General features: G+C 39.5%; 1 protein-coding gene across 1 annotated transcript; it reads right to left on the bottom strand.

The window, feature by feature from the left end:
• Positions 1-866: 866 nt before the first annotated feature.
• On the bottom strand, positions 867-17011 carry LOC120733850 (pterin-4-alpha-carbinolamine dehydratase 2-like). The gene is made up of 4 exons (XM_040032311.1): positions 16753-17011; positions 15752-15883; positions 2933-3013; positions 867-1150 (listed from the first exon to the last, which is right to left on the bottom strand). The coding sequence occupies exons 1-4, from the start codon at positions 16849-16851 to the stop codon at positions 1055-1057; spliced, it is 408 nt and encodes a 135-aa protein (XP_039888245.1). The 5' UTR covers positions 16852-17011; the 3' UTR covers positions 867-1054.
• Positions 17012-17307: the final 296 nt, after the last annotated feature.

The following is a 17307-nucleotide window of genomic DNA, read 5'->3' as shown; positions in this document are numbered from 1 at the left end:
TTCCATTCATTCAGTGTTTCCTTTGTTTCCCATAGCATGAATCCCTCAATCCAGAACTGTGATCAAGATTTAGGTTTTTTTAGGTATTGCACATATGACTGATTGTGATCAGATTTAAGTAATAGAAAATGAAAATGTGAGCAGGGCAGGAGACCTCCAATGTTTTCACTGTCCTGAGGATGTGTCAAACTCCAACATCTCACCCATTTTGTAGAAATTAAAGAAATGGGATGGAACATGTTAAACGAGTCACTGTTGGATGGATTTTGTAACATTTAGACAGTTCATGCTGCCCATTTTTACTTTCTATGCTTAACTAGCAGACACTGACTTGTACTTGAAGTGTTGTCAGGTTCCTCATTTAAAATGGTAGCAAATCTGTTTGAGCTGACTCTGAATTTAGTTTGGCGATAAAATGAGAATTTACAGCATTTTTTTAAACTCACTATGATCAGGAAAGACCAAGGAAGCATATTTATGCTTTATTTATGCATATTTATGTTTATAAACTTGGATTTTCCCCAAAAAACTACAACTAAACACATGAGAGGTAGAAGGCACTGAATTTAGTTCATCCTTTACAAAATCGCAAATCAAATTAATTCCCTTCCTACTGACTTTGACCCCTTCCACGATCAAGTGACAAAAGGAGAGCATGTGATCTGATGGACTCACTGGTGAGAACTTGACAGAGTACTGCTGACCAATCACGATCCATTTTAATTCCATATGAGAAAATCACTCAGTGATACCTTTCCAGTCTCTGACTTTTGGGGAAATCTAAACCAAAGAGCTTTCATACACAGTGTTAATTCAAGATACACTGCATCATTTTAAAACAATTAGAGATGAAACAAGAACATTTGTAAACAGTGTAAAATGTTTATTTTATTTTGACAGATTTTATTTGGGACAAAAATCAGAAACAGGATATGCACATGTGAAAGACTAAATACATTTAACTCTGTAGTGCAGTCGTCTTTTTAAAGAGTTGAAACTAAAATCAGTGTATCTACAAAGGCTGTGACAGATTGCAGACTAAAGACAAAAAAAACTACATGGAAAGTGAAATTTTGTCAATAAATTTGGCCATTTTGATGTCCCGTTTTGACAGCCCTCCACAGTCATGTGTAGACAGTGTAATTTGGACCTGTGAAGACATATACACGTTAGTGTCAATCACAAGGCAATGTGATCAACATAATCAAAATATTTTCCTAAAAACAACTTTTAAGAGTTTAATAAATCCAATAAAATTACATTCTTTGTCATTTCAGAAAACCTTCCATTCTTTTAAATTGTGGTATAGCTCAAAGTTTTGCATTATTAGGACTGTGGTCACTTTGACAGGTAGGTGCCGGTGCCTACCTGCATCACCAGGCTTCGCCTTTATTCATTCGAGTGACTAAACAGGAGCTCTCGCAACTGTTTGTTTTGGTGGCGCCTTTTGGATCAATTTCAAGTCATCAGTTATGGGACAAATAATATGGCGTGCTCTGTGGTTAACTGAACCAATATACAGTTTTGTCAAATTAAATACCATGGTTTTACCTGTAAAAATATACTAATCTAATTAGAATCACCCCGTTTTCCAAATATGGGCGCGTCTGGCTCCAGTTGTATAAGCTATTAGGCTCAAGTCAAAATGCTGGTCACAGTCTAAAGGGGGGAATGTTAGAGTAATTATGTCCACCTTTGATTTCCAGTCTGTATTCAAGAGTGCAAGGTACAAATCAGATAGCATATGTGTGGCCATCTAGACACAGCTTTCAGTGCATTATGTGTCGCATCCAGTGTTGTGCAACCTTGGAAAAAAAGATTAAGACTATCACCTAGTTCTGTGACAGCTCTTGCACATTCTGGTGGAAGCATAATGTGACCTTCCTGTGTATTGGTAGGTGTAACTACAGTGTGCAGTGCTCCCAGCTGTGCTGTGGTTTGCCACATGCAGCCAGTGAGTACAGGTTTTGGTTTTTGGTCTCTGTGTGACATTTCTGTGATGACAAACTCAAGCAAACTGCCCACAGGCGCTGAGACTTCCTGCTGTTGTCAAACAATACTCTCCTAAAAACCACTCTCTAATCATACTTTACAAAATGTGAAACTTTGTACATATTGTGATACACATTATAGTTTTATTTGACATAAACTGTGACAACTACTCCTTTCCTGCAGCAGTTTGACCCCCCCCGGCTTCCAAAAACATTTTTTGTAAATACCCTTAAAACTGACAACCACCAAAACAGAACAGAAGGTTTAGAGTGAATTTTAGAGAATATTAGCAGCAGCTCAGCATACAGCTTCTGTTTTGTCGAGGCTGTACCTCAGTCGGTGTGGGATTTATGTGTAAGTGTCTGGTGGAAAGTGCTGTGGGGGCCCAGAGACCTGTTGCACCATTGTACAGAGACTTTAATAAAGAGTGGATTAGGAGCAGCATTCCTCCCAGAGCGGCCCGGTCCGCCACACAGTAACTCAGTGGCTACAGCCTAATGCTGAGAGATTTTCAGGGACTGGGTTTGTCATATCAACCACTACTTTATTTGTGAGGCAGGGAAAGTGAGAGAGCCTGTGTGAGTGCTGGGGCTGTGAAGGAAGGCAGACATATTTGCAGAGCTTTTCACAAAAAAACAAACAAAAAACAACTATGGGAGTAAAGTGTGAACCTGATTTTGGCTTTTTCTTTTTGCATAAGGAGTGTGTGAAAGCCTGGCTATGGGCCAGTGATAACCGTTTGACATAAATAAATAAATAAGTAAATAAATCAGGCTTTATACAAGATCAGTTGCAGTGTGTCTAATTTGTTATTAACAAACCACAAAACTGTAAATATGGCAACAAATCAAACAAACCACTATTGATTTTGCAAGATGCGCTTACTCTAATTGACAGTAAATAAACGCAGCACTGTAAATGAATCTCCAGTCCCTGTTACCTTATTATAAACATTGAACCATTCTGGGTGATGGTTCATCTTCTCTGCCTGCAGAGCCACCCGTGACATGAAGCCAAACGCCTGTTAGGGGGAAAATAAGATGATAGCTGAATTTATTGTGAGCATGCTTCAAAATGCATGTTTTCAAGCACAAAATGATTAATACATTGCATTAAATTTGATCCACTTTTTTTATAAATAAATAAATAAATGGAAAAAATACAAAAAGATGTACAAATGTTCAGATGTACAAATTCTGCTAAAAGCAAAGTCATCAGAATAACAAACAGAAAAGGACTCCTGCATTTTTAATGGTCAAAATCTAAATTAAAATAAATAAATGTTAACAGTATACACATAATTAGTGAAAACAAATCATTCTGTAAGTAATCTTGCAAAATTGTAACACTTCAACAGAACTATTGATTAGAAAATATAGCGGGCCTGTTTAAAGGGCTCTGTCACCAAATTTGAAATAAGTTAAATGTGAAGTTTCATAAATAATAAATAAAGTAAGTAACGTTTATTTATATAGCACATTCACTGACATAAAGGTCACAAAATGTGGTACAACAATTAAAACACAATGTCAATAGAGAACCATGTTAGGACAGAATAAAAAAGTTTAATACTATATAAATAAAATAATGTCAATCCAAAGCTTAATAAAGTGCAATACTGCCATCTGAGGCGGGGAGAAGTACAAGACGGGTTTCTGAATATAGAAGGTCCTCTTGGATGCATGTGTTCAATTTCCACAACCACAAAAGGACTTTAGAGCATGCATGCACACACCGAGAAACATACACACTCTTCATAAGTTTGGCATGTGACTCGCTCCAATCACAGGCCATCCAGGGAGTGATTACGGTTATTCTAATTATCTACAAAGAGGAGAGTGAAATCCCTCGTCATGCTCTCTGTGAGGAGAGGGAAAAAAAAGAAGAAAAAAGAATCAGGTAGACCTATTTCAGAGCAATTTCCCACTGCAATCTCAATTAAGCCCCTAAATGCTTCCTCTCTGCCTAATTAAATCAACTGAAATGCCATTGTTTACATGCTATGGCTGTGGCCCCATCCACCACCTGACATGACGAAACAGAATTAGCCTCAAAGAGGAAATTGCGTTTAGCCTTTTTAGTGTGTTGTAACCAATTTCTGAGACAGCCTGCTCAATTCACGTGTAGTGCTATGCATGTAACACGATCAGGAGCTTGATCAAATTGGTTATCAAGGAAACCGTCTCCCGATCAATTTAAGTAATTGACATATTCCTGCAACTTGACCTCACTGGCACCAATTTAGAGAGCCGGGCGGTCTGCTTTTTCTCAGTTTTCATTGGCTTTAATGGAGATTGCTAAGCAGCCTGTCATGTCAGGTGTTGTCCAAACATGTCTTCTCCCTCTAAGGGCTGACTTCAGGTTAATATACCACTGAGGAACATTAAGTGACAGGTAAAAGGATTCTGTGTTAACACTTTTGGTTCCTGCACAATGTCCCAGTTCAAAACACTGTGCTTTTTCAGAAACTCCCTTTCTAATCTGTCCCTTGTTATAGAACAAAAAAGTCATCTCGTGGTATTTTAAGATACTTCCAACTAATTAAACATGGTCTATGAATGTTTATAACTCATTCTTCAGGCTAACATTTTTTTCCTTCTTTTTTGACACCATCATTGGTATTAGGGTTTCCACTACACAAGATGTTGGCTGAGACCATGCAAAGTGCCAAATACTGCAGTTCCTCTGGTGTCCCACTAGAGGCTTGCTCCAAAAGTGAATTGATCCCCATACAATCCAATGTTAAAGTGCCCAATTTTACAGCAGAATTTAAGAGTAGACATTCACAGCCTAGTATAGAAAGTGTTTAGGGCTCTATAGACAGTTTCTCTAACTCATCTATCTGGAAACTAGATTTGGGGGTGTGGCCACTTTAACACAGACAACTGCTGTCACACCTCACCTTTGGTCTGCTCCACTGCATTTGTTTTGTAGGGACCTCATAAAGCAGTTTTAATGCATTTATTTGACAAAAAATGGTTTCTACTCGAGTTTTGCTAAATTAAGTTCTTGTATTTTGCTATTTAGCTACTTCACAATAACTGGCAGATTTCAATTTGTTCCTTACAAAAATACAACTTAAGAATGGTAACCAAATTTGCTAGTGTTAGCTGACACTCTCATTCAAGAGTGGTAATGTGTGGCATTAGAAAACTGATGGAAACACAGTGTATAGTAACAATATGTACATTACAGTGGCTACGTAAATCCTTTATGGTAGGAACTAGCTTATACTGTACACAAGTGGGTTTTTCAGCTTGAGTACCTTTTTGTTTCAAAGAGAGAAAGATGACAGAAATTCAGTCTACACAGCTTTTAAAACTGTGCTTATGAATGTTTGTGTCCATTAGCATAGCACTTTGCTATGCATACATTCAATAGCAAGGCTGCAAGAACACACTGATGTACACTCTAAAAACTCAACAATGCTGTCTTAGTTGGCGAAAAAGCTAGCTTCAACAGAAACACCAAAATAATTCAATACACACACACACACACACACACACACACACACACACACACACACACACACACACACACCTGAGAAGCAGAATCAATGACTGGCATGGGCAATGAACTTTTTTAACACTCAATTTCACTCCAATAAAAAGAAGTTTTGTTGTCTAAAATGACTTCTGTCTTCTCTGCAGTAGGTGCTAAGCTAAAAGCCCAACAATAGCACAAACATGAACAACAACAAGCCAAATGACAGTACACAGCTACAAACATATACACGTGGATCTGTAAAGCTTTTTGGAGCACCTATAGGCTACCAGCCCAGTACCATGCTGGTACCGTAAAGAGACAAGCATGCATGTATAGCATCCTACGCTTTTAAATAAAAGCAAAAAATACAAGCTGGAGAAGCTTCAGCTCATCTTTCTTCCTCTTCTCCCTGTGCACTGCCACAACTTGTACATAAAACTACAATGTCCTCTAGTGCCTTCAGGCAGCTTTTCACTAAAACTACACAACACCGCAGTGTCCAACAGGACACTACTCAGAACAGAGTTCACCGAGAAGAGAAAAAATAAAACAACGAGTTCTTTGTGTGACTTCCGTCTTCTCTATAGCAGGGGCTAAGCTAAAGGATCAACAGCAGGACAAACACAAACATGAGTAGCTTACATTTCCAGCTGTTCCACATATCTTTGACACCGTCCCCATTTGGCGGCAGACAGCTACGACATGTAGGTGTGCGTTTACTGATCATGCTCGCCGCCTGCGCTTCATCAATCCTATGCTAAAGTTATTGCTAACCACAAATATTAGCAGTCTTATTTTCACTGAAGACTTACATAAAATACATAGAAACGATCAATTTATTTGCAAATGTGTAAAAATGTGACAAGCTAACAAAAATTAAAAGCATGACAAATGGTTTCACTGGTGAACATGCAATTAAGCAACTTCTTAAAAAGAAAGGTTTGTCATGTTAGCATTGTTTCCAACAGCCTAAAATGATTATAAACAATAGGAATGAATCCCTCTGCAAGTATTTATTTTTTCTTGTTTAGTAAATTCAAGGATTTTAATCATCAAATGTAAATGCAGATTTCATAACTTTAATCCTGCAACAGCTAAACAGTATCATGACGTTTGCCAATGATCAAGAACAATGTTGTATTCATATTTGTATTTTGAATTATCTAACCATCCATCCATTTTGTTTACCCCTAATTCATTCAAATGAAACTGCACTAAACCGGACTAGTTTATATTGATAACCCAAGCTTGAAAAGTGCTGTATAACATGGAAGCTGCACTGCTTTTATCACAAGTATTGTCACACTTTCCAAGACATTTCCTGTCCCCATTCAGCTGTCAGTGATGTGCAAAGTATCATGAAGCCTGATAAAAGAAACAAAAATGGAGAGAAACAAGAAAAAAAATTAAATAAAAGCAGTAAACTCTCGCTACAAATGAATTGGAGTTGAATGTCAAAATAACCTGAAATAGTGAATCCAGAAAATAAATCCTGCCCTACATCAGCCTTTTCTCAACAGACAGTGCTCCCTTGGGGGCAGTAAACAGAGCATGAGGAAACAATACAGGCAAAGTGACAGTGCTGTGCCTGTCCGTCATCTGTAGGTCATCTCAACACCCTCCACTTGGGCCAAACAGAAATTAAAACCAATCCTCAACTCCCAGATGAGGTCTCGTGTCAGCAGAGGTCAAGGGCTTGGCCTCTCAAAGTGCTTTGTTTATCCCATTTGTATTGTACGGGCCACACTTCTCGAGCCAACAGGTCAGCCAGCTAGTCGGCTATCCATCCTCTCAGCCAGCCAGCCAGCAGTTCTCTCCAACTGGCCCAACAAGCTGTAGCTGTCAGAGTCACATAATTTGACGTGACATTATGCAGGCCCCCATCTCAAATAATCAGAAACACCCGACAGCAGACCGCCACTATGCCCCTCTCCCCTCCACACACACACTCTTTTGAGGAGCCATTTTGGTGCTATTACAGCATGATTGTCATACAACACTGGATGAGACAATTTGACGTCGGAGCGGAGTGGTGTTCTCCCTCTCATTGCGGCTCTGGGCTGGAATACAGGACTCAGTTTCAAACACATGTGTCTGTTATTTACAGATCGGCTTTCCACCACCCCGCGGTCCAAGGGCTTAGAAACGCCTGCACTGCTTTGCCAGGACTAAGTGCATGCAGATTGTGCCCACCCTTACTAGCCTCTGACAGACACACACTTTCACACTGGTGCATGCACAAATGTACACACACACACAAGCCTCCCCGGCATATGCGCGAGTATTCACTGACACGCACGCACAGGAAGACGAGCCGCTCTCCTCCATTACACACCGCCGTGACTACCCGATGATTACTCCGCTAGCCCCATCATCACCCGCGTCAGCGTTAGCCCCCTGGAAAACCTTCGCTCCTCTGCAAGCGAAGAAAGCTGTGATTTCGATGGCGGTGGTTGTGGTGGTGATGATAATGATGATGACCACACCTCATTTCTCTTCTTTCCCCAAACAGCTCTTCACGAGCTTCCAGCTGGCCAGACGTGGGCTGCCCGCTGAGTTGACATGTAACTTAAAGCAAAATATCAAATAATTATGAAGCAAAGCTGCCAGCTGTGAAGTTCTTTCATGTAGTCAGAGAGAGAGAGAGAGAGAGAGAAAGCTCTGCTGGGCAAGTGTAACATCAGCGGTATTAATCTTCTCAAATTAAGATTCTTAAAGTTGAGAAAAGCAGAGCAGGGTTTCAGTCTGACTCTCTGCCAGTGTTGACACTCATTTAGTGACTAATATCATGTGTTACAACTCTTCACACACAACTCAGCTCCTTTTTGTAACGAGTGTCACATAACACTCAGGTATGGCGTTAAGGCCAACTTATGCAAACCCCTCATTAACTGCGGGGGTTAGTAGCGAGGGCTCAAAAAGGCATTGGGCTTGTCAACAGACGGCAGACGTCAGGGCCATCTTACTTTACCCAAGGTCTGATAGCCAGATTATCTAACCACCTCCGCTTGGGTGCCACACCTTGTGGCTTCCCTCCAGCTATTCTCACAGGATGGGATGAACGCAGGATGCCTCTGGTTCCCAGGGAAAGTTTCACTTTGGAGATTGAAGGTGGGAACTGAACACCGCTGAGCCGATTAATTGGCTTCTTGCTCGTCTGAGGACAAGTGTAGGAGTTGTATATGCAAATCTGTGTGCATACCTCTAAATATTTGAACAAATTATAACATTTTCTTGTTAGCTTTCCTTTTTTCTCCCCATCCGGTGGAATGTAAAACACTGCCTAAACTCTTTGAAGGGTGGCAAATCCCTGAATCATCGCGTCCAAACAATAGTCAAGAAATGTGGGATACTCCCGAGTCCACTTAAAGGTGGCTAAAATAATAGATCACCAAAGTCATGTATCAAGGAAAAGTGCCAACCATTCACTAGTTCCAGCTTCTTGGATGTAACGACTGAAGTGGAAACTGATTATCTTTTGGTATCTGGAAGGTCGACTGGCAGGTCAGTGATTTGATTCGCTGTCCAACCGATCCGCCAGTTTAAATGTCCTTGGGCAAGACACCAAAGCGTCATAACTGCCCACAATATATTATCTGTAACAGGAAGACGCTGAGGTTATAAAAACATTAAGGGCTGTATGAATGGGTGTGGCTTGCAGTGTAAAGTGGTCAGTAAGACTCAAAGTGCTACATAAATACAGCACACATGACAAAAGGAATTAATGTTCATTTAAAAAAGAAATAAATTCACTGATTGATATTGACTGACTGGGAAATTGACAAATCAACCCAACAGACTGTCCAATCTGATTGCTCAACTATTTGCCTGGGAGAAGAGGCCCTGCTTGTTTGGTATGGAGCATGAGCAAATGAATTCATCAGTCTAACCTGTATGCGAAAACATGTGCGTGTGTGTGTGAAGCTGGAGGAGGATGGCTTTGGGAGTTTGGTTTACCCAGGGGCTCAGTTTTAGTTGTAGGACAACTTATTCAACACAAGTAGACCAAGTCCCATAACGAGAGGCAGAGGCTTGAAGGAGATTTGGAGGAGAGGGAGCCTCTGACTGAATATAAAAAAGGGATGGGGGGGGGGGGGGGGGGGATCAGCCTCCAAGAGCAGAGCAGGAGCAGAGGCAGCTGTCTGAACACAGCATTGCTCTCTTCAGTAAAAATCAGAGTCGCTACCTCAGACTCGAAATTGGAAGTTAAGTCCAGAAGCTTTTTCCCAGAGCTTGTGATGCAGTTATTGTTTGCGGCAAACCGCAACCTTGGGAGGTTGTTTGTGTATGCCGGATACTTAAAAATTATTTCACACAAATAAAACTAAAATGTTCTGAATTTATTATTTCTTTTTTTTATTTGAAGTGACTATTTTTCAAAATAACAATAAATTAATTTTAAAATATTTTCCACAGCAGCTTGAAGTCGTTTCCGAGGAAAAGAGTTACAAGAGTAGGAGGGGAGTCTTTTCAGCCTTTCAAAATTATTTTAAAAATAATGTATGGGATGAAATCCAGGTAACTACTGATGCATTTGAGTAAAATGATACTTATTTCACATTTACAGTTCCACTAATGTTATTTGTTCAAGATAGGATTACTTTTTCATTTCTAGGCTGAAGTGAAATGTGAAAAAATAAGCGTACCATCAGCAACCGATGGACGCAGGAGTGGATGCAGTGTTTATACTTTAAGCTGGTCAGTGAAATATGTTTGTATTATATCCCAACATGGGGGGGGGGGGGGGTGTCCATAAGAACCAGATCGCAGTGAGTGAATAATGTAAATATGTAATCCCTTTAATAGTTAAAATTTTACTATTAACTTTTACCATTAACTAAAACTGTCAGAATCCATATATATTTTAATACAGCACATGATAGGAAAAGTTTTTAAATGCTTTATCTTAATGTGTATATTTGCTATATGTTATCATTTCATATAATAATATCATCATAGGTCTTTGAATTTAAATGTTTTAATAATACTATTGTTGTGACTTTTTCTTGTAATTAAATAAATAATTAATTAATGGTTTTACTTTTTTCTTTCATTTGGTTTTTATTTTTTTATTTATTATGTATTTTTATTATTTAGTTCAAATGTACAGCACTTTGTGTCGGCTGTGGTTGTTTTAAAGTGCTTTATAAATAAAGATGATGATGATGATTTGGAGCCATATAAATAAAACAAATTGACCCAAATCATGAACCAATCCCTTAATGTTTTGTGAGTTGTACAGTGATTGCACAATTACAAACAAACATGTTGCACAATTAAAATGAACATTCAAGGCAATGTTTTGTGTGGAAAACAGAAATGAACCAGATTTATAATATGACTGCGTAAACATTGAGCAATTTTTTACTATTTTACTGTTTCTATTTAACTGTTGTAATTTTATTACGCTCGTCTGAAACAGGTCACTCTTGTAAATGAGACATTCAATCTCTGATGGGATTACCTGTTTAAATAAATGAAAAATAAATACTTTTATTTTTAAAATAATTTATGAATGAAAACTTCAAAACGATTGAAAATTGTCCAAAAATAACATTAATTGCCAACAATACTATCACTGATAAATTTAATAACCTCTTCACTGGTGCACATACCCATTTGCTTTTTAATCCCCCTAATAAAAACAGTGGAGCATGCTATGGATGCAGATATTTAACCATTAAAAATTTCCCTCCTTAGGTTAAGACTGCCCTTGTTTACTTTACAAGAAAGACTGAAGATAATAACCGGCCATTTTTCCCCTCTATCCTAAATGTAGCTTTTGAGTGATTTTTTTTCCCCAGGGCTGCTTGACTGAATATTTGTGGGAGAAGGAGGAATGCCATCGATGTCAACCTCAGCTAACACAACACAACAGTTGAGCATGCACAGCTCACCCTCTCTTATACAAGCTGCACCCGAAAGCTACCCGTTTCACTTGTGTCGCATGAAAGTTTCCACTTCATCCACCGAAATGTATAGCAGATGGTAATCTGTAAACATACATAACATAAAGCTTGATGTGTAAACAATATCAGCGACCACAACTTAGAACACGTTCAATTCCAGCCCAGATTTACAGTATTAAACACACACACACACACACACACACACACACACACACACACACACACACACACACACACACACACACACACACACACACACACACACACACACACGTACGTCTATATGTGATTGCAATAACTCCCACTGACCAAAGCGACTCCAGAAAGAGGATTTCACCTCTCAAAGCACATTAAACAGACTGGACTTGACAGGAAAAATAACTCACAGTTACTCCTCAGACTAATGCCACAAACATCACACTGTATACCCACACACCGCAGCTAAACTCCTGAGCCATTTATAAAGGCATCATAACACTTTCCACTTGCTGTAATCAAAGAAAAATAAACTCAAAGAAGCAATCCCAGCTGCCATGTTTCCTTTAAATTCATTTGCAGCTCTTGAGCATCTCATGAATTCGCTCAACTTGCTGTACTCACTTCAATGCATGAGTACGGCTCTACCGCCCCCTAGAGATCAGGAGAGGAAGTGTTTCGATACACAGGAAGGGGATTTGTTATTCTCATTATAAACTCTTGGGGATCTGATTTCCTCAAGCCCATCACTTGGAGATAAGTGGCGAATGGAAATCAGCCAGCATGTCGCTCCTCATCTCCATTCCCCTTCGGTAAAAGCCCTTTAAGAGCAGCCATGAAAAACGAGCTGGAGAGTTTGTGAAAATGCATCAGAGAGTTTGAGTGGTGTCTGGAGAGAATAAAAGAGGGTGAAAAAGAAGGGTAGAGAGACAGACAGACAGAGCGAGCTGCCAGCATGTAAAATTGGAACAACATGAGCTCATTCCCCCAATAACATGGGGCACAGAATGGGAATGAGAGACAGACAAAGACTGAAAGGCAGAGACAGGGGAAAGGAGGGTGGCAACAAGTAAGAATTTAAAAAAAAAAAAAGAAGAGAAAAAGAAGAGAGAAAGCGATGCACAGCAGAAGGAATGATGGGGTTGTTAGTGGTTTGTGAACCAGATGAAACATTTTAACCAATTTGATTGTTTGTGAAAGAAATCATTCTGATCAAAACCGTAATTGCTGCCAACTGGCCTCCTGGCGAGTCTCAGAGTAATGCAGCCTGACGTGTCGGGGTAAGAGGAGAGGCTTTAGAGCCAGGAGGAGTAGATGGGGGAGGTCAGCGCTCACCCTCCGACTTCAAACATGGGGAAGTGTAAAAACAGACTATTTTAGGGGCTAAAACAACTAACGATGGGATTAGAGGAAGTCCGCTAAGTGGCCTTGAGATGCTGCAGTTTACTTCGCCCCGCACAGAGTGAGCGAACGGAGCAGCTGCTTACAAGACGTGCCAAAAAACTTTTGAAAAGAATATTTAATGTTTGTTTTACCCCAGGAAGCAAGAGAACTAGTTTCAGCTGCCAGGCAGCTCTCAGGAACTATGTTACAGCAGACACAGTCACCAACCAGTAACTTGCCCAATATTATAAATAACTTTCTGATAAATTGCCATAATTCATTTTAAATGAAACACTTACTTTCAGTGCAATCCTGAAAATTCAGAGCTAAACTGTACCACCAATGTGCACCTGTCCATTTCATCTAAGTACCTCACACAGTACCTGCATATTTTTCCATCCATCCATTTTCTTCCACTTATCTAATTCAGCGTCTCAGGCTATCATGCCCACTTATACACCTAGAGTCATTTTAGTTAGAAACACCAGTTGACCTAACCCCATGCATGTCTTTGGACTGTGGGAGGAAGCAGGAATTTCCCAGAGACAACCCATGCAGACAGACATGAGGAGAGAATGCGAAATGCAAACAGTAAGAGACCAAGCTGGATTTGAACCCAGACCTTCTTACTGTGAGGCAACAGTGCTAACCGCCATCCTGTTATTGCACATGGTTCACATGATCGGGTTCACTTGTCTGTATGGAATACTAGGTGTATTTGTTTCTTTATGCATTATATTGTTATGCATTGTATTTGGTGTAACTTCAGATGCCCTCATGGTTGGGTATCTTAATGATACTTTTATCTGAATAAATAAAGGATTACACCGCCGCCCGGCATATTCGCCCTACTCAAATATTACCATACTTTACTGTTGACTCTGATTAGCATCCCAAAGTATCCTTGCACTGTGTCCTTGTGTGTCTTTAGAAGCACTTAAAATTTAAACACTTCGCGATAAATATTCAAAGGATGGATGCTGGTTTTTATGGATAGTGGCACAAATTATATAAAGAACAGACCTCTGCAACATGTGCAATTAAACTATCCTGGTGTCACTGAACGTCCTGAGCACCGCCTCAAAGTGTCTCTAGACTAAAGTAACAATCTGGCATTCGGGGCTTGTTTGGATTCATGGTCTGTTTTAGTTATTCTTTGAATAATATTCCCCAATGGGAATCATAACAGTTTTTAAGGCTAGGTTTTCTTCAGCTTCCCTTTTTCAGCAAATATTAAACACAGATGCACTGAGAAGTTTGGCAAGTTTGGTGGAATTATAAGAACACAGGCACTGCTTCTATTTAATAAAATTGTAGTTTTTGTTGAGAAAACGAAAAAGCAGAGTATAAGGCACGAAACCACAATATAACTGCAGGGAAAAGTGTTTTAATTTAAATACATTATTTACAATACAATATTTAAAAAATAAGTATGCTAAGTATGAGGAATCTAATCTGAATGTCTGTTAGTGAGTAGACTAGACTGAGCAGTGTGCTTTGTATTATTGCAAGCTACAAACCAGTTTGTTCATACATAGATTTGTAAATAGATAATTGTGACTATTACACTGTATATATATTGAGCACTGCAGCAGTAGCAGGAGTAAGAAAACTTTTTTGTTGAACCATTTTTGTCTTGTTTATTGGTTATGAGTTTAGGTTGGAGATTTGTCTTTTGTTTGTTTCTGGCCTTTTCTTCGGTGTGGTTGGTGTGGGTAGCTGCACCTCATGTTACATCCAGGTTACCCCAGGCCGGGGACGTAATATTATTTAAATCACTAACTTTTTCCTGCAACTTCATGTCTTTTCTTGAACCGCAAAATTTCTATAATTCAGTCTCACGTAAACCAAGTCAGAGATATTGCATAACAACCAAACAATAGTTCATTGATGACACGATGACACTGACACGAAGAACGCTAATCACAGTATTGTTTTTAAACAATACCAAGCCCTAGATGTTATTATCCTGCACATTTGGTGTCTTAGGTCATTCATAAATACTTCAGAAAAAAATGCTGAAACTTGACACAGTTATAACCTGTGGAGACATGTCTGACTACTGATTTCAATATCACAATTTTATGCTCAGTATGCTACCAGAATCACAGCTGAAATTATGAGTTTCCGATCGACACTTTGGGCATGCATCTGGCAGCGTGCAACAACCCTCCTATAGGTGAACAGATTTTCAAGGCTACAGAAACTGGAAAAATGACTGCTTCATCACAGACTCTACTGGCCACCTGGAATAAAAAAGACCACTAAGACAGAAACAGATGTGGATGTTTCTTCCTTCCCCCCCCTTTATGTCAAATTCAAAGAAACACCATTTACACACCATCCAGCTGTGCAGGCATGGCTGGTGTGGTCTGATATTGTGATCCCAGCACTTATGTAAATATAAAACTGTTATTTTGAGGCACTTTTCTTTTATTACACCTTTAGCATCTTACATCCTGCACTTGATTTAATGACAACAGACACTTCAGTTTCAATCACCATATGCAATGGTGCCTAGATGTCGAATTAGCTGCTGATTTTTGCCTGTCGTTCAATCTTTTGCACGCATAACTGCATACTAATCGTGGCAGAGAGGGGCGCCTGCCTGTCCTTTGGAAGCAATTACAGTTTCAGGGTTTTGCTCAAGGGAATGTGGACAGAAGAAGACAGTGATAGAATCGCCATCCCTGCAATTTGTGGACTAGTCCGCCACAACTCAACTATACGTGGTAAATCAAGAATAGGACCTATGCATATTTTGAAAAAAGTGCACACATGCATGACAGGGAAAGGGGAGAAGACGTTAGGTACACCTAACTGCACCTGATCATGAATGGCTAGCCTTACATAAACATAATCTAAATTAGGTCTAAACTCAAATCAAAGGAAGTGATGAAAAAAATAACAGCAATATAAAAAAAATAAAATTCTAACTCATAGATCCAAAATTAGATCTAAGACTTCAGCAAAGCTAATTACTATATTAACATAAATACACACACCTGATTAAAGGTTTTAAAGTGAAGCTCTTTGAAGATGGCATCACGGTCCTCCACCTCCATCCAGCCTGTGGCCCTGAGCTCGACCAATAGCTGCTCCCGGTCTTCAGGGGAGAGCCAGTGTGAGTCTGATGACTGGACAAAATCATATTACGGTTAAACTCTTTAGCCCTGGAATTATAAAGGACAAATCACGTTTTTTGTAAAAAAAAAAAAAAATTCTTGCACTATAATGAAAAGTGCTGATTCAACCTTTACACACATGCTTAGTCTAGTATTAGGAGTTCTCTGACTGCTATTCACGCTGCGTCCAAAAGGTGGCGGTCTAGACCCAAAAATGAACGTTAACGCCGTCCTTTCCAGGACCACAGGTCAGGCTTACCTGGGTGTAACCTGCATAAGGGACCTAACTTGATTGGTTTAAATAACGGATTTGGACGGGACTCCACTCAAGCCCCGCCCTACTCTAAAAGTCTCAACCAAGCCCTAACAAAGCGTACAAAATGCAGGCATTTCACAGGCTAAAATAATAAATAAATGTGATGGTTAACTTTTAATATACAGTTAATCTCAACTTCGCAATAATATGAATACCAACCTCGCCCCGCTCACATTTCTATTGCACATGAGCCAAATGCCAACGTAAAAAGCAAAGGGATCAAATTAACTGAGAAATCTAAAAAACTACTAACGCCGAATTAAAGAACAGCATAAGAGCAATTCATAAAACTGTTACACACTTTAATCGTTTGCGCCTTAACGTAAATGGACGCCTTAAAGCTTTTATTTAGATTTTTCCTGGAAGAGTTCAGCGTACGGTTTCTCACGTGATAGAACGACGCGAGCTGGATACTTTGGAGGCTACACGTCGGAACGGTGCTTGGCTTGTCACGTGGGAGTGCACCCACACACTTAGCTGTGTTCAAAAACAGACTTTCCTCACGTGGAGTTTGTTTCTTCTGTTATTTAATGCTAATGCTAAAGCCTGTCACTGCATTACTCACCATTTTAGATGAGTTGTTGCTGCAGAACGGAGGCGCCCTCAAGCTGCTCGGCAGGTGTAGAAGGCTGCCTGTCCTCAGGCTAAACATTAACCTAAACATTATCAGTAAACTGTCAGCTGTCCTCTCTCCCTACCAATGCCCCCTCTGCTCTTCCTCTACTGCCCTCTCATACTTTGCCATAGCTGTTTAACGTAGTGCCTGATTAAAATCACGCATTTTTCCAATGGAGTCTGGTTTTCTATTGAGAAGCAGTGGTATGATACTGCAAATATAGCCGAGAGCCATGGATTTGTGAATGCTTTTTAAGGACAAGTAAATGATGTGATTTTTTGCTTTCCACTGCTAATTATCTAACATGACAAAAGTCACTTTTCGCTCGTCTTCATGTGTTTTTCAAACTGGATTTCGATGCAATTTCTGTTGTGTGCTTATATAAATAAAAAATAACCCAAAAGAGTTGCTATAGCCAGATATTTTATGTTTGAGGTGTTTTTTCACTTAAATAAAATTACTTACTGAACACGTTTCATTAGGTTAAATATATAAATATAGAAT

The sequence above is a fragment of the Simochromis diagramma genome, unplaced genomic scaffold, assembly GCF_900408965.1.
Source record: "Simochromis diagramma unplaced genomic scaffold, fSimDia1.1 OVJJ01000216.1, whole genome shotgun sequence".
NCBI lineage: Eukaryota > Metazoa > Chordata > Actinopteri > Cichliformes > Cichlidae > Simochromis > Simochromis diagramma.
This window is presented reverse-complemented; position numbering and strand designations above follow the sequence as displayed.